This window comes from Odontesthes bonariensis, chromosome 14 (assembly GCF_027942865.1).
Source record: "Odontesthes bonariensis isolate fOdoBon6 chromosome 14, fOdoBon6.hap1, whole genome shotgun sequence".
Taxonomy (NCBI): domain Eukaryota; kingdom Metazoa; phylum Chordata; class Actinopteri; order Atheriniformes; family Atherinopsidae; genus Odontesthes; species Odontesthes bonariensis.
The window spans coordinates 15,046,585-15,069,769 of record NC_134519.1 but is presented as its reverse complement, the minus strand read 5'-3'; the positions used below and the strand labels follow the sequence as shown (position 1 = coordinate 15,069,769).

The window sequence follows — 23,185 nt, the reverse complement described above, 5'->3', positions numbered from 1 at the left end:
TCTTGGGTCTCTGATATGTCGGTGTCCTGACTTACTCCATCACCACCCCTCTAGCCTCCAACTGGGGACTTGACTGCTGGTTGTATACATGCAGCACACAGTCATGCATGGTGGTGCAGCCTCTGCTGAAAAACACATGTGTACTTGGTTTCAAGAAAATGAAAACCGGCAGCATTTTACTCAGCTGGCTGGGTGTGTTTTCAGCTACTTTTAAATTTCATTGGTACTTGTCACCATCCATTTTCAGATGCCGTTTGGTTCGGTTTATGCAGAAAAACTACGGGGTCAGGTTGAGGAAATTATCACAATTTGGGTTTACACATAGATGTTTTCCCAATAGTTAATACATGTCAACACCTCTATTTTAAACTCTTCTAAGTATGATGAGTTCTGTCCCAACAAATCTCTAAAAAAACATAATCTTACAAACAGTTTTAAAGAATTTATTGTAAAATGGTCTAATTTTGTATTGTGAACCAATGTAATCCATTTGATATTCATGAGACTGGGCTGCATATGTTATTATTATTAATATTAATCGTGATAAAATATAATCTTTTTTGTAGCATGATGCAGGACTTAACAGTGCATTATGTGAAAGTGTAGTTATTAAGATACTTGTGAAAACAGATATTATTAAACCTAAACCAAACAAAGATCTTGACCAAAACCAAAATTGAATTTACCAAACCTGGGCTCACTGAGATCAATGTTGGATGTGGTGGTGAAGGTGAGCCTCTTTCTTAGAACAACAATAGGTACAGGAAACACAAAGCACAGCGTCATGGGTGTTCCTGACCATATGATGAATCTCACTTTGACCCAAACATTTTAAATCTGTGGTTTGGGTGAAATATGGAAGAGCCCAGCATACTTATGTTACTGTAACTGTGGGGGACCACGTTGACCTAGGAGGAGACACAGAAAATTATTAGAAAATAAGGGTTTTATTTAGCCCAAAAATCAAATTCCAAAAATACTGAGCTCATAAAAGAGGTCAAAAAAACAAAACTGAACTCAGGCAAAAATGTGAACAAACTACCTGCACAAACAAACATAACTGACCTAACAAAGAAATGACACACAAGGGTATACATGCTGGCTGATCAGACCAGTAACACACACACTAGGGGTAACTAAACAGAATACAATCACCAACTACAACAAATACCACATTACAGCCAAATTTGTAAATAAACTAACCACCCAAAAAATAAAAGCTTAAGTCTAAGACTTTAAATACAAAATCACTTAAATGGGAAAACTTATTTAAACTAAAGAACTCAAAGTCTCCTCCTCCTCCAGCAGGAACTGGTGGTACAGTCCAATCAGTTGAATCAATTAGTGTTTGTATGCTCAGCTCTGGCCAGCGTCTTGTCAGGCAACTCCCAGGGAACAGCAGGTAAATACCGGTAAAAGAAACAGAATTAAACAAACAGAAACCACAGGTTGAGAAAAGATACATAAGTAAACTAATAGAACAAATAGAACAAATGTATTTAACCCACCCAATAAACATTTTATTGGAACTAAAGTGATGTGTGAAAGAATACATAAGAGAGTTACTGACTTTAGAGTGTGGCCATGGGTTTGGCCATCACGGTAACCAATGGGGGCACAGTTATGTTGCTTGAAAAGATACACAGGAAACTATTTGCTTGGGGTGCTGGGAAAGCTAAATTGTCTAGTAGGATGAGGTTTCAGTTTTGTTTTTTATGACAGTTTGAATTGTTGTTGTCACCTCTTAACTCACTCTGCTCTCCATTATGTGGTCTGCTCAGAGGTCACGGTGCTTATTCTCAGAACCGTCACCAAAAGCACATTTCTTAGTTCTTCTGTTTGCAGCCAAAGATTCATTTCATACCTCTTTGCTCTCATCTCCTCACAATCCCTTTGTTGTTTTTGCAGATGAAAGGTTTTTTTTTGTGACCTGTGGGATTCCTTTATTTTCAGTGGCAAAGGATAATGACAAAGAAAAAGAATCATTACCAAAATGCTTTCCCACAGATGTTAGGCAGCACTGAAAGGAGACGCCACCGAGGGCCAGTCAGACTTGTAAGAGATGGATGTAATCCCACAGTGTGTAAGAAAAATAGAGAATTTACAGTAAAGGGCTGCGCTGATCCAGCTCAGACAGGTTGAGTCTGCTGTTAGATGTTCAGGGCAGCACAATAAATTAAATGGAATGAGTGGGCTGTGAGTTCAGATTTCAGATAACTCTTGAATTTCTTTTAGACCACAGGCTCTGAAAATAAGCCATCGTTTCAACGACGCCTTTCCTAAATAAGGTTTTTTATATTTAATTTACCGATGTACTTATTGTGAGCTTTCAGAAGAAATTTAAATTTTTTGTCAAGATAAATTTTGTCTGAAAAAAAAGTTCATTTCAACTTCAGCATTTTCGTGATCAGTGTGCCAAGACACTTTGTAATAATGAGGTAACATATCATTGTTTTTCCTGTGCCATATACCTGCTATAAGACTAGCAAATTTCAGCTTCCCAACCGATTTCATTCATTTTTCTGTTCTTCCTTCAGACGACTTTGTTGATGAGGAGGAGGTGCAGTCGTTCGGGTATAAGAGGTTTGGTAAGTATAAAGTAACTTCTTGACTTCCAGCTGTGACCACCTACACTGGTTCTTATTCCTTATAACACATGAGTGATTCCAGTCCAAATTATTGCAAATCAGGAATGTAGTATTTTTCTTGGCTGTAAACCATACAATAATCATTGAGGTTAAGGAGAGGCCACCTCATTTTTCCAGAAACAACCTTATTTTTGGCTCCAGCCCTCTTTCTTAACACAACAATGTAGAAACGCAAAGCGCAGCATGCTGGGTGTTCCTGACCATTTGATGACTTTGCGACGTTATCAGCATATTGGCGTGTTTTTGTTTAACCCAGCGAAAAACTTGGTCTAAAACCAAAAGTTCAAGTGGGTCTGCACGTTTCCCTTTTCCCTGAGTTTAATGGGTTTTCACAGCCACATTTTCCAGACAGATTCATAATCTGACACACTCATCAGGCTATAGAAATTATACCCACTGACCAGATGTTGATAACTCTTCAGCTGTGTAAAGTACATTCAAGATTGTTAACACATTCCTTTACTTCATTCTCTTTACACCAATCAAGATTTAATCAAAATATGCAAAACCAGTTTTGGAAAATGATCAAATATCATATTTGGTTCTAAAAGACTATCAGGTATTAGCTTCAGTAAGATGATATCATATGTTTTTAAGAGCATTTTATGAGAAGACTTTGGTTGACTCTATGAGAGGAACAAAAACACTGTTTTGGATGCTTTACCTTTACTACAATTTACAAAGTAAGGTTAAGGGGGAAGTTAGTTTTTTTTAAACCTGGACCTTATTTCTGGTATAAAATACGTTCATCAGCACACACAGACTAGTACACTTCTTTGTTTCATGAAGTCGTTTCAAAGTCAGGCAGATCATTTACAACACAAATCACAGATATCTCATTTGTGTGCACAGCTCTAATCTTGTGTGCATGTCTAATGAATATTTGTGCATGCTTTTTAACCATGAGTGTGGATTTCCAGATCAGTCTTTGTTTCTGTGCTGACTGAAGCCAAGCTCTGTAGAGCTCAGTTTCTATGATCACTCCCAAAAGATGTTGAAAACCTTCTGAACTAAAAGCTTGTCAGAAACTTATTGCAATAACTTCTCTATACTCCACACCTGTAAGTTACTTCGGATAAAAGTGTCTGGTATGTCGATCCATCCAAAGATTTTCTATACCCACTTGATCCAATTCAGGGTGGAGGGATGGAGTGTATCCCAGGTGCCATTTGGCGAGAGGCAGGGTACACAGTATACAGGTTGCCGGTTCATCACAGGGCCATCTGTTAAGTCAATATAATGTAATATTGGGATACTGTGATATGACTGGGATATAAAGCATGGAACTGTACTGCGTCAAACCATATTGTACTGTAATGTACATTGTAATTGAAAAACATCAAAAGTGCGCCAAAAAAGCATTTCCACATACCCCTGCTGTGTTGTTCAGTGGCAGTGAGCTGCAGCCACTGAAGGTGTTCAACATTTAGAGCGTTCAGAGAAGCTCTTGTGTTGGTTGGAGTGGGTGGTCATTTAAGTTCTGTTACTTGTCTAAAAGTTTGAACAAGTTTAGCCATAAACAACTCATTATCATCTAGTTGCTCTTAGGATATTTCCTTTCTTTGAACCTTTCTGTACTTCAGACATAGAGTTGGTTATGGGTGCACGTTCTGGTAGATCAGCAGTTTTTGAAAAACTGCTGGCACCAACTATAACTTTGCTATGTTGGAGCTTGTCCCAGTTGCTATTGGGCAATAGGTAGGGTACACCCTGGGAAGGTTGCCATTCGAACACAGGGCCAACATAAAGACAAACAATCACACTCTTTGGTCAATTCATGATGACAAATTAACCCAACATTCATGTTTTTGGACTGTGGGTGGAAGCCAGAGAACCCGGAGAAAACCCACACAGAAAGCTCCCAGCCAAGATTCAGACTGGGAATATTCCTGCTCTAAGGAGCCTGTCACTTACCAATGCACCACCGTGCAGCCCCAGATATAATATCCGTCCATTTTCAATACCCGCTGAATCCGTCGGTCGGGTCGCGGGGGGTGTGGAGCCTATCCCAGTGGTCATCGGGCGAGAGCAGGCTGCACCCTGGACAGGTCGCCAGTCCATCACAGGGCCACACAGAGACAAACGAGACAAACAACCATACATGCTCAAACTCACTCCTAAGGACAATTTTTTTAGAAACACCAATTAAACGAACATGCATGTTTCTGGACAGTGGGAGGAAGCCGGAGTACCCGGAGAGAACCCACGCATACACAGGGAGAACATGCAAACTGCACACAGAAAGGCCCCAGCCGGGAGTTGAACCTAGAACCTTTCGCTGTGAGGCGACGGTGCTTACCACCTCTTTGACAGCAGAGTTGTAAGGATGTATAGCTTCAACGTTATGTATAGGTGGCAACTGACAACCTCCTGGCTCCAGCTTATAGTTTACTTCACTAAACCATATAAATGTTTTACACATAAACCAATGTCCTCAGTGAAGACAGGAATGAAGTCCATGACTCATTTTGACATCTGCTCTCCACAAGGTGTCTATTATCCCACTGAGAATCCAAACCTGAAAAATTGCTGATCTACTTCCTGTGTCTATACTGGAAGTTTATTCAGTGCAAACCTATATAATCAGAAGGAGGCAGCGGTGGAGAATACAGTAAGGGGCCTTTGTGTCTGCACTGTGCTGTGTCAGCAAAATACCAAGGCAAGTGAGGGAAGGAGGGGTTAGAAAAAAAAATGTGCAAACATTTGTTTTCTCAATTCTACTACAGCTTTCTTTATCGTATCATATCTTGGTGACCTGTGCTTGTTTACGCTTTTAGTAATGCTCTTTCATTTTTGTCTGATTCTGGAGAGACGTTTGTCAACAATTTTGACTCGCATTCCTTGCCTGACTTATTATTGGGAGCAAAACAGCAAGTGGTTTTAATTTACGGGGACTTTATTACCAGAAAAGAATGTTTTCAGAATGCCTGCCTGTTGCTTACAACCCCCCCCCCCGGGGCATGCATGCAGTTTGTGCTCTGTTATCCTAATGAAAGATTACTGGCTCATGTTTTCAATAAAGAGCATAGGGAGTTAGAGGAAAAGAGACGGAGAAGGCATTAAAGGATTGCAACGAAGTGGAGAGAAGTTGACGGGGGGGTGGGGGGTGGGGGGTGGGGGGGAAAGGCGAGACGACAATGACAGATAAAATAACACTGCATGCTACCTTGTTTTTTGTCTTAAATCAGACCTGCAAAGTCTACAGGATCAGTCTGTTACTAGTCACAGGGTGGTGGGTCAATCCTGGACTGACCAATAAGAGACAGGCAGGAATGAAGCCCAGACTGGGCAGAAATCGTTTTGTCCCGTTGGGGGCTGATTGTAATCATGCCGCAGGGATTTCTTCTCAGAGGACTAGTATAGGTCGGCTGTAGGTCAGCTGCATAGACCCCTGCACTCAAGAGTGTCCGGATTAGATCCTGACTTAATTCAGATGATGACGGCTGACATGCAGACATAAGAATGAGGCAAAGTCTGCTGCAGCGCACCTTACCAGTCAGGAGAGGCATGTTTTTTACACAAACATGCTGTCTTCAGCTGGTAAATAATTGTGTTTGCAGGTAAATGTGAGACTAACTAAAACATCTAAAGAGAAACAATTATGACTGTGAAAATAATCTGGTGCAGTGACACTCAGTTTTGTTTTTCATGCATCATTATATCCTTAGTTGTGCTAGTTGTAACCCAGAATAATCCCAGAATCCCTACAAATATTATTCACATTACAGAATACTTTCAGGCAAATTTAGGCTCTGTCGGCATTGTTGGCCAGTAGACCAACATCGGCAGGTCTCTACTGGCACCCGACCAAGTAGCTTTTTACACACTATTGTTCTTAATTAAGATCTTAAGATGACTCTTTTGAGATATCACAGAAAATCTAGCTGTTTTATGTAGTTGAGTTGGTAATTACAAACTTCCCTTGGGCATACAAACACATGCTACTAGTTGTTGCCACCTCATCGGCCCAGCTGTGATAACCAGCGTGATAAATAAGATTTTCTTTTGTTGCCTGAACCTCAACCACCACCCTAACTACACTATAGCCCTGTTTTAGTCGTGTGTTAGTTTCTGTCCCCAAACAAACTCTTCTGCAGTGGCTGAGACATTTGAATGAACATAATTGCATATCTATAAACTGGAACGTTCACATACATCCAGATAAAAATTAAGCTGTATGTAAGTGGAGCTACATTCGGTAGATGCAGCCATGATGCCCTGCTCAGCATTTGTAAGCCAGGCTTTTTTGATATAGACGTTGTAGACCTCAGAGGAAGAGTTCCCTCTTAAACACATAAAAAGGGATCTCAGACATGAAATATGACATTTTGGGAGTTGCAGGGTAGCTTCTGTCTGTGTGTGTGTTTAAATATAGCTCCAGTTGTTTAGACTGGAATCAGTTTAACCACCTCAATAAACCTTTTCACACCACCCCGTGGGATACACTGGCCAATTTTAGTGACACGCCTTTAACCAGCTGTCATCTGATAGGGTGTCTTCCCTCATAAATAGATGTTTGTCAAGCTCTACATTCACACCAGGTTTTGGCTAAATTACAAGAACAACACTCGTAGTATTGGAAGTGTCTCACTTCATTTTTGGTTAACAATCTCAGACAGGCGGGACGGAGAAGTTCTGCATGTGTCTCAGCATCAGTATTAAACTTGATGGAAGCCTTTTGGCTTCAAGGAGGGCCAACATCAGCCTCGCTGTTTCATCTCTTTGAAAAACTACAGAAAGTTCAAATTAAAAACGGGTACTTTTCTTTGTTTTGTTTTGAGTCACTGCGCTGCTCTCTTTACGACTCTCAGACCTGGCTGTGGTGCTTTTTGTTGCTCTGGCTGTGCTTACATTGGCCCACAACCAGCACACTGTGCAGTGTTATTCTTGTTTGTGCATTAAAGCTTCTATTTTCAAAATCGTGAAAAAATATCTGCTTTAGAGTTTCTCCATTTACTCAGTGCTTAAGTGTTTCAAAAGATCGTGTCCAACATCTTTGTGTATTAACATCTGTAAAACAGCTGCAAAGGCAAATATCTGAAATTGTCAGCTAGATTAAACCTTCACCTACTTTTGTGTCAGCGGGATCAACTCTACAGGATTCGATTAAGTACATTATTAACACTTTCACCTTTCCAACATTCTTCAAAATCAGATATGTAAGACCTATGTCGAGCAGATTGCTTTTTTATTTTTTAGCCAAGTTTTCAAATAAGTGGTTAATTAGACTTTATTACTCAAGTTCAAAATCATTATGGTCCTAGTGTTCGACCTCCTCCTTAAGCTCTACTGTACAGCTGCAAACCTTTGACAGTAAAGTTTGACACACATTACCATAGTACCTTATGTCTTCATTTAGCTCCTGTCTCTATTTAAGGCTGCCCACCAAAAGGCAAGGATTGAATCTGCCCTGACTGGTCATATTACATTTCTTTTCTGCTAATAGATCGTCATAAATGTTACAAAACTTTAATATAAGTTCTTTAAGACTCTTATTTTTTTTTCTTTTACATGGTTATTCAATCTGATATTAAACACCCTGGATGTAATATCAGTCACATCCATTTTGGGGTTGCTTCCCTCTTGCAGTTTTCGGCTCTGCTACAAGGACACTGTGTGGTCAGCCAATAATGTGTCCAATCTACATGAACTGATTAACATAGGATCTCTGGCAGCATTTTTTTCATAGTGTCCTTTATGCACTTTGTACAATTTTCATACTGTAAAGCACATGTTGATTAAAGAGTTAACTTAATGATACATTACATAGCTTCTCTACAAGTTGCAATATGAAAAACAGGCAGTCGGATACCATCTTCTCTGTGGTCAGCGTGTTATCCCAAAAGTAAAGTCTGACTTGGCTGGATAGCTGGCGGTCTACACTGTGTGGTTTTATTGGCTCTACAGGGTGATGAAGCTTGAAAGTGCTGTGTGGGGATGGGATGGAGTGCAGCACAAACTCTGATGCGCACCAGACTGGGCGAGGATTGCTGCTGATTCAGTATTGTAAATGCTTCTACAGCGGGCCACCCAGCAAGCAGGCGTGACCACACAAAAACCCAACTGCACAGATGGTCTATGAAGTTAATTGCAGTGTTCAGCGGTCCACCGGTACTGTGGTTTTGGACTTGACATGAGAATGTAATGAAATATTCACAACCTACGTGACAAAATATGTCTCAGTTTATTTGTTGTCATGTTATTGTGGTGAGGTTTATATTAGTGTGGATCTGTCTTCCCAGAAACAGACCTTCTGCGAGCTTTGACTCTGGGATCTGTTAAGAATAATGAAGTTGCTTTTTCACAGAATAACATGGTTACCAAAAAATTGTTTGATATGGATCGCACTGATGTAATCCAAATTTTTCTAAAGAGAGTGCTGCGCATTTTTCCTGGTATTAAGATAACGGTGGTGTTCAGGAGAAACGATGACATCAGGGATGTGTAAGAGTACCACTCATGGTTACACGTTTATTTCAGTCCAAAAATACAACCTCATTCAAGTTCTTGCTCTTGTGGACCCACTGGTGCATTCTGCTTAACCCTGTAAATAAATTCAGCTAGAGGCAGAAAGAGTTGTATTTAGGTTTATTCACTGTAGCGTGCTTGTTTTTTGTGATCTTTTATAGTTTCATTTGCTGGCAGAAAATGACAAGGACCTGAACTTCTTGAACACAAAATTAGCTGAGAAGCATTTCTCACACATTCTCATACATTTACATTCAGTTGGATGTTGTGTTGCTATAGCAACTCTTTCAGGCACAAATCCTTAGACCATGTTCAAAACATTCATGTGGCAACCATGCTTTTCTCACCAGTTTGAGGATGAGCAGTTTAAAGCCTCGAGTTTAACGTGAGGTTCTTGCCATCCTCGTTTTTTGGGGGGTCATAAGTGTCGATATTTAGACGAAAGGGTGGAACTGGAGAGTGATCCTTAAAAGCTGTTTGGACAAGCGTTCCTATCTTTGTGGCATAATGTCTTCTTAATTTTAAAATGCATTTGAAAAGAACCACCAGCACGCTGCTGAAGGGAACAAATCTAACTTATGATACCACAGTGCAATATTTAAGAGCAATTTCAATTAATTAAGAATATAGTACTTAAAGCTATTTCTACATTGGCTTCACATTCAAAACTGCATCAGTCTTTTTCACGAAGTCTATGTGCAGATGCAGTATTATATTAGCTTAATTTGCACATAACCTAATATTACAGTTTTATTCGGAACAATGGCCCAGTCAGAGTAAAGTCGGTCAGGCCATCTGTTAACCTGTGGGGCATTTTAACACACATTTTACATGCTTGTTTAGTGTACATGTAATCAGTGATGTTGGAATTTTTGGATTTAAGAAACATTTGTCCATCTTGATACGATTAAATCCACTGTATTGTCATGTGTTTCTCAATGCATTATCATGTTTGTTTCTGTTTTTTGAGCTGGCTTTTTTTTATACTCTCAGTTTTCTTCAAACCAAGCTAGATAGCCATGATATTAGAATATCAGCTTATCTGTCATTTGCACATCTAATCACTCTGGATTCATCTAATGAATCTCAGTTTGTGTATGCCTGAGCATTCATTCTACTTAAGACTTGAATGGTATATTCATGCAAATGTTTATTATTTTCATTATAGAGAGAGACACACTCACACACTCATATACTGACATATACATCTTTGTCTCAATATCTTTGTGGGGACATTGAATTGACCTAACATTTTCCCTAACCCATAAGTCTTAAATGGGTTATATATCCTATAAATATCCTAAATCTAAGTCCAAACCCAGAAATTTACTTTGGACTTGTGGGGACTGCAGTTTGGTCCCCACATTTACAAGACTTCCCCATAAGTGTGTTGTCCTGTCAGGCTTTGGCCCCCATAATCATATAAAACCAAAACCAAACACACACACACAGCTGCAAGCCAGAATCAGCCTGCTCTGAATTTGAATATTACATATCAGCACTGCGCTAACTGCTAATTAGTATTGTACTAACTACTTTGTCATTGCATATTTACTAGATTAATTACAGCGCTGTTTCCCCAATAGGGACTTGATGATTCATCACTAAAGTTGCATGGTTTTTTTTAAACATTGTGTGGGACAATATAGCTCATGTAGCAGCTGTATGGATACAGGTTACAGCTGGAATCGGAAAAAATTGTAATTACTGCAGTGAAAGACTATTGTAAACATATGCACAAAGGCCTCAAAGAATTTGGTTAAATATATTCTCTAAAAGGTCTAAGACTGCTGAGCCTAGTATTTATTCAAAAACATTTGAGGTAACATCTAAAAGAGAAACTGTGAGGGAAATTTAGCCTTTTATTCAATGTTTTTGTCTTTTCTCTTCTAAGCTTTGCTCTTGACCTCCGCTCAAACAGCAGTTTGTTTTTGACGCTGAGAAAGTGAAAGTCACAATTCATTGTGTCTTACATACGACTGATACGCTGTCAAAGAGCCCACAGGGGACTGCTTAAGACAGGGATATGCTTACACAAGCAAGGAGATGGTGACCCGCCAACTCGCTAGCTTTGAGCTACGTTTCCTTGCTGGAAGTTTTCAGATTTTTATGATATGTTCTAAAAGAAAAGGAAAACACCAAGTTTGCTGATTTTAAATCACTGGCTAGAAATTCCTATTGATTTTAATTATTACGCAACAGCACTTTCACATCAAGGCTACAAATTTAGACAGAAGTGCAGTTTTTCCCCCTAAGTGTATAGAATATCAGGAGAACGTTTAGTCATAAGTCAAACCCAAAGGAATTGATACCCCTTTGGTCAAAGTGACATCGTGAAAGTCAGGATCAGTGACCAACCTCTTCTCCCTCTTGCTGGGGTTCACATGGTCCTGTTTTACTTGAAATGACCTCATTCCAACATGCCACTACTGGAACATGAGCAGGAGGAGCCAGGAGAGCTCCTGTCCGCCACGAAAGCCAATAAAGTTAGTTTATAGCTTCCATGTTTTTCTAAATGCACGCACGTAAAATGTCTTTTTTAAAGGAATGTTTTTCTTTGTTCAATTCAGATTTTGTGTTTTTTTTTTAGAAATATATTGTTCCAGAAGTACATAAACTATCTACTTAGTTCATTCAGATAAAGGGTGCCTGAAATGTAATGTCTATCTTTCACTAGTTCTTTACTCGCTTAAACATCTCTTTCCTCCTAAGGTAAAAGGCATGTTTGCGCTGATTTGTGTTGTAATAAATTATCTGGCTGGGCTGGACTACCTAGACCATGCAAGTGAGCTCATGGCAAATTTATGTTAAGAGGTCCCTTCTCATCACATGCAAATAGTAAATCCATCTTGTAGGCTTTAGGCACATTTTTAGAGCAGTAGCTTGTCATATAGAATGTGATCCATTTTTAACTTTTTAGCTGATAAAGGGAAGAGAGGTAAAAATGTGAAGTTGAAAGCCAGTTTTGCATACGTTTCTACATGTGTGTTGGCCTAAACGTATACACCTTTGTGTGTGCTAGCTTTTTGAAAAAAAATAAAACTTCTGCACAATGGTTTAGATGCAGGTTCTGTTTGAGTTGTTCTTTACAGCTTTCACAGGTAATATGAATTCTCAGTTAGACTAAAAGATCCTTTCTGCCAACGCTAACTCTGCTGAGCAGCTCTCTGTGAACCTCCAGGACTTAACAAGTGGTATTTCATTACATAGTGGGGCTCACTAAATCTCATCATGCATTGTGAGACCAAGAGAGTTAAACTTGTATTTTAATGGAAACTGCTGACCTGCAGGAAAAAAGAGGCTTTTTTTTGATATCCAATCCTGCAGCATAAAGTTTCACTAACACAGTGGCCCAGCTTTGTTAATGAGGCACACTTGCGTGCTTAAAAGTCTGTCTCGGGATTACGATATATGACCCATTTGTCATAGCCTGTCTTCTTCTAACCAAGCACAGATGGGATGACAAAACGAGATATAATCAACTCCATGTTCCCTGCTTCACTGGATCTGAACCTCTGTTTTAACAGATCTGTGTTGTTTTTGTTTTTTTTACCACAGCACAGCATACTAAAAGAACAAGAAATGCACTGCAAATCTTTACTTAAAAATCAAGTTCTGCTCCACCATTTTGGTATAAGCTGTGTGGTTTTTCATGCAAATATCTGTAAGCATGTCGGTGTATTTGAAAGAACTTCAATTAGATTGTGTTCATTTCGAAACAGGGCTATCTCATATTTTTTAATATATATATATATATTCTATACATTCAGTTTTTTTAAAGAAACATCAATACATTTTTTTTTTAAAGTACATTCTTGGTATAGTAAGAGTCCTCCAAACACATCCCACCACATTGCAATATGTATGCCAGTTTATACTGTTTAGGTTATGGTATTTGGCCAAGGCCTTAAAAGAAACTGTATATTTAATTAAAAAAAGAAAAAAATATCCTGCTCTGTCAGTTTTAGGCAATATGTGTGTTTATGCATGTCATCCTGTTCATACTTGCAGCCATTCACTATTTGTTCTTTTCCAAACTTCTCAACATACACATCTTTTACTGTAAACCTCTGATCTGCATTCTCAATGTAAAAAGGAAGTGAGCACCACTGAGAGGGGGCTCTTATAAAAACACCCAAAATAGCCCCACTGACGACAAAGTTAACTCAGCCCCTCATTCTTATGATGCTTGGCATGAAGGAATGATGTATCAAATGTTTGCATGCGTCCTTTGATTTGGCTCCACTGTAACAAGGCCCAGATGTGCCTGAGAACTGGGGCCCATTTATAAGAGCTATAAACCTGTTAGTGAGGACTAAAAAAAAAAAAAAAAAAAAGCCAAGACATCCTAGGCTGGCTCAGCAATTCAGGGAGCCTAATTTCTTGGCAATTTGTTGCAGTGGTAACTTCCCCTGTCAGACAGTGCTTACTTGTTAACATTCCTGCAGGTAATTGTTAACTGTAAGAGCCAGAGGGGGGACACCATAACTCCTTATATCTCGTCAGCCCAGTTAAAGGTTCAACACGGTCTCAAGTATGGAGTCAGAGGAACCACGCCTCAGGTACAGAAGGCAAGACAAATAAGTAAAGATACATCAGTCCAAATTTCAGTAAAGCAATAAAGACAAAAAATGGACAGATGATATGAAGGAGCAAAATATATGTTCACTGCTGTTGATGATTTGTTTTTGGTGGGTTTAGTCAGTTCATGACCCATTAACTCAATATTGATTTTCATTAAGTTTTGTACAGGCGTTCATGGTCACCTTTTGTTGGTCCTGACTTGCTTTATCCGCCCACCATGAGGTTGAGATTCTAGTGAAATTTATTAGTAAGAACTGGATGGAGATTCTACACACATTCATGACACGCTCAGTGGTAATTACATCATGCGATAAGCAGATTTTTCATTTTATGCCACCTAAAGTGTGATTCAGTGTGTTTTTATGACGTTTACCCGTTTACATTAGCCTCAGGTGTACTCTGTGCTTCTTCCATAATTCTTCTTAGACTGAGAACAACTTTGAAATGCCAAAAGGGAAATGGAGAGAGCTGTTCTTCAGGAGCTACTCTCATATCTGGGAATATATGAGAAGGCGCCAGTCAGTCTCGTGTTTATAGATCATTTTTGTCTTTGGCAGGTTAGACAATATTTGATGAGTACTTTCCATTCTCTCTATTACACATCAAGTCTTCTTTGAAACAGGCAAAATTAAAAACATCTCAAGTGAGCATATGAACTTTCTTGTGCATTAGTTCTTTCAATTTTTACAGTTTTCATGCATGTTTTCTTATCTATATCTTCTAAATACAAAGTAGAGTTGAATAATGTTTAAGAATTACTAAATCTCACAAGAATACAAGAATCAACAGCATGTGATGCAGAGTTGTGTGATCACATGTTGTTGTCTGGTTAGTCTGATTAGAGGAGGGAAGTATGTTTACAAGTTTCTGTTTGTTGTGTGAACTTCTCCCTCATTGCCTGCAGTTCGATGTCTAGGTTGCTGAAATGTTTCCTCACACTAATATGACCAAGATGGTTCGCTCACACCAGTGGAGGTCCTCTTGAATTACTCACCAGGGCCATCAGCTCGTCTCTTGTCAATGGATCTCAAATGTTTGGTAACAACTGAGAGGATTTACATCTTTTACCCCCCGTCTTCTCCATCAGTCTTTGTTGCTTGGAACCATTTTTGTTTCCCTTCATTCCTCACACGCATCTCTGTGAATCATCATTTAAATTGTTGCAGAAATTTCTTGAGGCTTTTATTGACGTATAAAAATATAATTGATATAATTGATGTATATATAATATAATTGATATATTTGTTAAATGAATTTTGAAAAAAACATGTTGAAAAAAGCATGCAGAAGTCTCCCAACCAGTGTATACTGAAGTGCCACAGATACAAAAGTCACCAGAGATGAATCTAGCAAAAGAAAAAAAGAAAGATACATTTGAAAACCAGAGAAGCAGCTGTGTCAAGTTTCACGTAAATCTGGTGCGTGCGTTCATGTCTGTATCCATCTCCATGTTTGTTGTTGTTTGTAACTGTACATTTTTGTGTATCTACTCATATGTGGTTTGCCCGATCATTTTGTAAACCAAATTGTGTTAGCATAACACTGATCATGGAAATTACAAAACCACAATTAGATATAATCATAGTTTTAACATGCTTAGATGGATTCCACACAGTTGTTTAACCACTTAAAAGACAAGTATTTGTGTGCTCTCAGGAAATGTGAGAAAGCATTGGCAACATCGTAACCTATCTTACTCCACCAAGCCGGAATTGAGAGGCAAGCATGGCCTGTTTGTGTGACTCCTGGTTTATGGCTTGTAACTATATTCAGCTTTTTATATAACACAAAATGGAAAGCTGTGAAGTCAAAGAATTCCTGTGGTAGCCAGCCAGGTACTGAATATGACATGGCATTCACACTCTGCACAAAGGCTCTTCACACAAAAAGACTCGAGGCCGTACAGGCTTTCTTTGTGTTGCCATGGAAATTTCCACTACTAGCCAGGAGTGAGACGGCACATGCAGGCAAGTCTGATGGCAGGTACATGGAATATGGAGGAATAAGTGTTGATTATTTTTTTTTTCTTTAGCTTAGTCAGATTCCAAATGAAATACAGCTGTTTTATAGACACCGCACTGGACCGCCCCCAGCTTTCTCTCTGCTTTTTTCTTTTCTTTCTGATCCTCTGCCTCTCTCTTTCACAACAACAGTGAATCTAACCCTCTCTCATTTCGGGAAAAATTACCCTAGAATCCCTTTCCCGCATATCCACAGTAAATTGAGAGCTGCTTTAGAATCATATGGAGTAAATGCTTGATTTTGGTTTCTCTTGAAAGGTAAGACTTCAAAAATTTTCCCCCATAAAGTCACTCTGTTACTGGGACTGTAACAGATGGTTGAAGAGACTAAAGAGAAATAGTCCTTTTGGATCTAAAACCGTCTGAAATTGCTGTGGTGTAACAACAACACAAAAATAAATATTTTCCACAGTTTTTCTAAAGGTATGTTCAGGTGCTCTCCAAAAATGGGTCCACAGAAATGTCAGTCTCTGATATATTTCTGCCCACAGACTCCTCATGTTTCCTCTCCATCTTGAATGGTAGATTTAGTTTTGGTGTTGGTCGTGCCACATTTTAATCCCAGAAAGTGTAAGGGCTATCCAGAATGCAGTTTACTTCTTCATGAGCAGACACACAGAATACACAAACGTCCCGCTGCAGCCATGCTGCTTTATGCAGTGCTTTCCTCCTTGGACATTTAAAGTTAAACATATAGCATATTCTCACTTTCAGAGTTTCATTAGCTATTGGATGTGTCAGTCCTAAAAATCTAATTTATGGCTTTCACAGTGTACTGCTGACTATTATTGCCTGGGGACACTACACGCAAGCTCCTTTAGTCTCAGATGAGATGTCGATCAAACTGTAAAGACACTGGCTATTCTTCTTTGAAACCAACCTATCAGGTTTGTTTACTTGCCAACTGGACTGACTGACTCAATGGTAGTGATGCAAAAACAATAAGTAGGAATATTTTAAAGAACCTTTTTTGTTGAACTGATGTCTGAACCCTTACCAGTATAGAGGAGGACTATTATATATTATTATTATAATATTATACTTTTTGTTTTGATTGTTATTTTGATTGTACCTTGTGTTCATATAATTGTTGAGTGTTTTGCATCAGTTGAATCATAAGTATCTTAGCTTTCCAACATCGTATACACTTGTGAATACTGTGAAGTGTAGAAAACAGCTGATTGCCTCCCAGCTAGCCAGTTGTATCTCAAGGGGTTCATTACAATGATAAAACTTATCCATAACTCGGCAAACCTTTCTCTAAGTACTACTGGGCCTATCAGGATGTCTGTGATGAAACAGACAGACATATTACCGACATATTACCCCTTTTTTTCCGAGGCATTGAACAAATGTTCACATTTTGCCTGGATTTCACAACTAGAAATCAGATCATTCAACTTTGGCAGGATTTACAGACTTCAGTTCTGTATCTTCCATGTTTACAGTGTTGTTCTGAGCTTCTTGGGCTAGAAGTAGCCGGCGATATTTATGAATAAATGAGGCTTACGATTAGACACAACATTGAAATTGAGTCTGGTATTCAATGGATACATACTGTTGCGGATTTTTCTCTTAAATAATGGCTTTAGGACTTTTTAAAGCCAGTGTGTTTATTTATGTTTAATTTCTCCTCACAGCAGAACTACAAAAAGTTAGTCGGTCTGTCACACCTCTTTTCAGGCTTTTTTGGCATTGATAACCCCTTTGGAAATAGGAGCCCAACATAGATTTCAGTTTGCTCTCCGCTGGTGTGTCACAGCAGTGCACATCTACATATAATAGTGTTTTGCTGCCACTTAGAGCCAGTCTCGTAGATATGTGGAACAGTCTGTGCTGTGGGCTTCTCTTGGTTGTGTTAGCTCTGTTGTTGCATTGCTCTGCTGTGGAAAAGTCAAAGCTGACAAAGATTTGCTTTGTTATGAAGTGAAATTAAGTGTTAAGATCATGAAGATTGTCCAGTGCAGTTGTTATCTGAGCTTTTCACCTGTGTTTCTATGTTGTTTGCAGTTTTTGGTGCTTTGTGCTGTTGTTGTCGGCCCTTCGCAGCTTTAGCCAGCTCAAGCTAATTTTCTACCAATCAGTATTCACTTAGCGTGTAGCATCATCACCAGAGCCTTGCGTTGTTTGCTTTTTGAAGGACTGTATATCTGTCCATATGTGGAAAAAAAATGTCTGTTGCTCTCAACAGGCTCAACCCTCCAGTGTTCTGCATCAGGCCTTGTGCTCTCAGTCAGTCCATGACATGCATGTGTCAGCATGTTAAGTAGTGTAATAGTTCATGTGTAGAAAGGAAGAACTAACAGCAGTTCTATGAAACACGAGGCACTTGCTGACTAATGAGGTACATCTTTCAGGGGGCTGTCATGAAAATTCAGGATGCAGTGCATACACAGGAGAATTAAAAAACTCCCATTGAACCCTGGATTTTCCATTCTCATTTTGAAGAGACTGTACGTGAAATTTTACATTGTGAAAGACTTTGCCTCCGTGTTCTTTGATTATCATCATCAGTATGAAAGACAGTATGAGTTCAGCTTCATGTGTTTTAACTATATTCTTTCTTAACATCGTGTATAGAGAACAAACCACCAAAGGTTGCTGGAAATCTTTGGCCCTCATTTAACATGCACATAGAAACTCAGTAGTTTTATTTTCATTCTGGATTCTATATCATTGAACCCTGCAGCTTCCCTGGAAGTGATAACTCTTCATCATTACTGTGTGTCCCAAATAGGAAAGAATTGTTGTTTGAGCAAAACTTTTTGGAAGGAAATAGAAAACATGTTGGTGATGTGCAGCGGGAAAAAGTTACAACTCTGGAAGGAATCACGAGCAGCACTGGCCAGAATGAATTTCAGTGTTAGTTAAGTGGAAGTATTACTTTGGGGGGAAAAAAAGCCCTCAGTTTTTAACCTTTCCCGGCAAAGTTATATAATACAGTATGTGTGAAACAGCAATAGTGTTTAGGGAAGAAATGTCAAAATGTAAAGATACACACCATGCTTGAATATACTGTAATCCCGACATGTTTTTTCTGCATCTTTGGTTTTATTTTAAAGACATTTTTTTCCCATGATGGACTAACAACACCTAACACCCACATTCTAGGCCAGGATCCCTAAAATGACTGAGCATTTTCCATTGCTGCCCCCTCACTTTGGAGCAGATCCTAGAAAAATTTTGCAGTTGAGTTTCCATGTTTCCGGCTTCCATGATCAAGTGAGATCTCTGATTGAGTGCTTTGTTTTGGCTTATTCAGTGTTTTTAAAAAAATATATATATATTTTGGAAAGTTTAATAAATCAGCACTGAATGAGTGGAAAGTCAAACAGGAATCCTGAGCACATGGTGCTGAACCATTTTCTGAGATTTTTGTAACCAGGCAACTGTGCATCTGTTGATTGATACAGATCGAAATGTTCAGACCACATTCATAAGTTCCACTCATGAGTGAAAACAATCTGAAAAACATTTTAAATGCCAAACCAGGACGCTCCAACTCTGGTTCCACTTTGTCCTTACATCTGCAACAAGAGTCTATCTCTTCTCTTCCACGGTTTATTTTTCTGTCAGTATGTGGGCATCTAAAAACTCAAGTAACTATGATATGATAATGAATAATAAAGTAAGGTGTTTAGGATGTGCAGTAATACCATCATAATCTAATTAACAAAGGTATGCGGGTGCATTGTACCTTGACAAATTTGTACGCTCTGGAGAGGATTTTAGATGAGAAAAAAAAAGGGAAAAAGGGCTGCAATTAGTAGAATATTTTTAATTTACCAAACCAACTAGCATGAAGAGAAATCATGTGATACTGCCAGAGAGCAGTTTAATGTATAATGGACACAAAAACCTCCCCAGCCTCCTTCCTGACCAAAAACCTGCAGCCATCCGGCTGCTTGTTTGCACGGTGCTGTGTTGTTCTTTCAGCAGAATGTGGGAGATTCTCTGTTAGAATTTTTCCACACTCACTCCCGACATGAGACTCTTGGTACACATAAGGACAACAGTGGCCTGCGTATCTATGTCTAGGTCCATGGACTGGTCTCTTTGAGGTGGTCAGATGTGATGTTTGCACAGATGTTTGGGTCCAAAGCCAAGAGGCCAACCCCCTGGTACCCCTCTGGTGGTCCTGGCCCAGTATGAAACCTCCTTAGGCTACGTTCAGTGCCATTACGGGTGATATGACTTGAAGGGACGGACCTGGGCCTCTGGGGCTGCATTAGGGAGGAAGTCATGGAAAGATGTCATTCCAGCTGTGGACTGTTTCCCCCAGTGGAAGCTGAACTACCCATAATGCCAGGGGGAATGTTTTCACTAATGTATGGGTTGTCCCAAAGGCATTATCTCCTCTACTTATTTATTATTATGTAATGTCATGTCTGAAAGAGAAATATAAAGTTTTGTTTTCATTATCTACTGTGACCACTAGATAAGTTGCAATCTTCCGTCTAATCAGCTTGATTACAAAGCTTTATTGTATTCTGACTTCTTGGCCAATCACAAGTCTCTTCAGTGATGGCAGCCAATGATGAGAGCTAAGATAAACCTAAGTTGGAAACATAATTTTGACATTGTGGGTTGTCCAAGACTGAAAGAAAGTTTCACGTTACATCTATAAAAGTGTATTTGAAACAGTTTCTCTGCTCTGGCTAAACCATATTCCATTATTTTGGAAATATCTTGTTTTCGAAATCATTAACAGTTTTTACCTATTCTGTCTACTCTGATTTTGAATTTGTTCCACAAAGACCTTCACTGCTTGTTGTGAATATACACCAGCTGCCCTCTTACCAGAAGCTACTTGGTAAAAACTAATAAAGACAGATAGACACCCTGCCCAATGTTTGGCATTGTTACACTTTTTGCTATCTCTGAACATCTGTGAAACAAATGACCAAAGATTTCATTGCTCCCTTGCTGTAGGTCAGATGGCACGAGGAATGGTGCTGTAGTGCCGTATGGGTAACACATGTACAGTGTTTGCAGAGTTTCCTAGTGAGTCGCCTTGCCTGTTTAAGATGCCAAATGTTTTCAGTTGAGACTTGGCTGACAAAAGGTACAGCGTGTCCCACAGTAGACATGCCTGACTAAACTTAGTTGTGAAATGAAAACAGAAAGTCCCACGTGCTTTTGCTTTAGAGTGAAAACTTGTGGCTTATTTAGTGTTATTCCTCTCCCATCTCCTATTGTGCAATGTGCAGATATAGGTCACCACTGCTTCTGTTGATATAACTAAGTCAACTCACTACGTACTGTAGACTGATTTGTGATGCAGATTCTGTTGTATGTTGCAGGTATTCAAGAGGGTACAGAGTGTACCAAGTGTAAAAACGACTGGGCGTTAAGGGCAGCCATTGCTCTCCTCTATGTGCTCTGTGCACTGCTCACCATAGCTGTGGCCGTACTTGGATACAAAGGTAAGTCAAAACAGATGTCAAAAGTTGCTGCCTGTACAATGCCTTACTTTTCTGTGTCCCTGTGGCAAACCTTGATTTCCATAAACCAGATTTAAACACTGTAGTTGACAGAAACAATGTATGCAAACATTTTGGCTCGGTTAGCCAAAGGGTGTGAAATGTTTACATGGAAACATCGTCATTAAGGCATGTTTAGCTTGTTTGACGTCAGCATAAATCTCATAAAGCATCACTTGCCTGAGAACAGATTTGAGACATGCCACCATATCACTCTATTTTCTGTCTTGTCTCTTTTCGAAATAAAACAAAAGTGAATGACTGTAATTATGAAAAAACTGTATTTTGTGTGAAACTAAAACATTTTTTAGCTCTAATACCTCTGAGTTTAGACTGATATCAGGGTGAAAAAAAAGAAGACTTCTTTTAACTGTAAATTAACACTTATTCCTCAGTATTTGAGAAATGTATTAACTCTACTGTTTAAAATAAATGAATGCTTGTGAAGTTATGGTTAAATTTGTTTTGGATGGTCTCAACATTGTATTGTTTCAGCATAAAAATAAGTTGTTTTTTTATGAATATCACAGTGAAAACATGTGTTCTCTATTTTAAGCACATTTTTCATTTGTTACTTCATCCCTTTCCTCCTGCATGGGCAGTCTGTCTCTCTCTGGCTTTGTCTTCGTGTCTGATGTTTGATTAAGGTCAAATGGTTGTGTCACTGGCTACGGCCAAGTAAGAGAGTTCAGTTTAAGATTTACTGCTGGAAGAAACTCTGTCAACAGAACCCATTGTTTATTCTCCACTGAACTGATAGGCTTAAGAGATGAGCCATGGCTGTAGGGAAGCAGGAAATACATTGTGCAACACTGTCCTGACTGCAAACCCTTTTTGTGGTTTGAACCTCAGCTGTGATTCTAAATAGAAACACAGAGGAATTCCAGTAATCTCAGGGCTGTTGGAAGGAAATGTGCTGTGTATTGTCCAATCCTACACATTTGTGGCCCAAATCAATCACACAAAATCTGTCAAAACATCCTTGAGCAACGTTTTGCGAAGGATCACCTGCTCCACAGGCAACATAAAGCTCACTCTGCCAGCAGGGAAGTACTTTATTAAAGAATCTTGATCAAGTTTAGATCTAAATTAGAATCTACCTGTCAGGATTATTATGGCTTCCAGCTTTGAGTCTGTTTCAGTGCGGAGCCCATGTGATTTTGACTGTTTGTCTCTAATGTGTACCAGATGATTGTAAAGCGACGACCCTAGCTTAACAACCTCAAGGAGGTTTTATGGCTTGGTTGCAATTTGTTGTCTCATGAACCGCAGGTTGACTCACAAACGACTGCAAGTGTCCAAAAAAGTTTGAGTTTGCAGGAAACCAATGCTGGCTGGAGTCTTTATTTGTTTTGGGGTTTTTTTTGTCTCCTCCATCCATTACACTGCACATACCGCTGGTCCTCAAATGACCTGGTCAGCTGGAGCTCTGTTTGTGTTACCTGCTGTGTCACTAACTGTCTGCACCAGCTCCAACACTGATCAGCATTATTCTCCCAGGACTCAGATTGGCTGACTCCTTAATGCTTGCTCATAACCTGTCCCAATAGGCAGCCAGTAAGCCTCACTTGAATTTTAATCTTAAATAACTCATAATGCTTTTCCGGTAAAGGAATGTTGGGAGGAGGGATTTATGGAGGAGAGCATGAAAGTGAATTCTAGCAAGGGGGAAAGACAGACTCCCCCCACCTAAAAAAAAACATGTACATATACATATGCATATACATTTATATATATATATATATATGTGCATGAATCAATAATTTAGAAGACAAGAAAGAGGGGCGGCTCAAGCTGCTTACTCCAACTCTCACCAGTTGGCCAACAGCACTTTGAAACCAGGCCCTTGTGCTTTTGTTTGTCCAAAGTACATGTTATTGTTGGATGTTTGTGTCACTTCTGGAATGATAACAGTGAAAGCTTAGGATGTTTTCCACTTGAGTTTTTAGACGCCCACCTACTAACAGAAAAACAAACCGTG

The 23,185-nt window shown here is 39.2% G+C and overlaps 1 protein-coding gene across 1 annotated transcript in view; it reads left to right on the top strand.

The window, feature by feature from the left end:
• LOC142399022 (collectin-12-like) overlaps nt 1–23,185 on the top strand; it is a 43,262-nt gene that overhangs the window by 2,047 nt on the left and 18,030 nt on the right. Inside the window, exons 2-3 of the mRNA XM_075483361.1 lie at nt 2,538–2,588; nt 21,025–21,147. Of these exons, the coding sequence (XP_075339476.1) occupies nt 2,538–2,588; nt 21,025–21,147 (174 nt within the window). The remainder of the gene's footprint in view (nt 1–2,537; nt 2,589–21,024; nt 21,148–23,185) is intronic.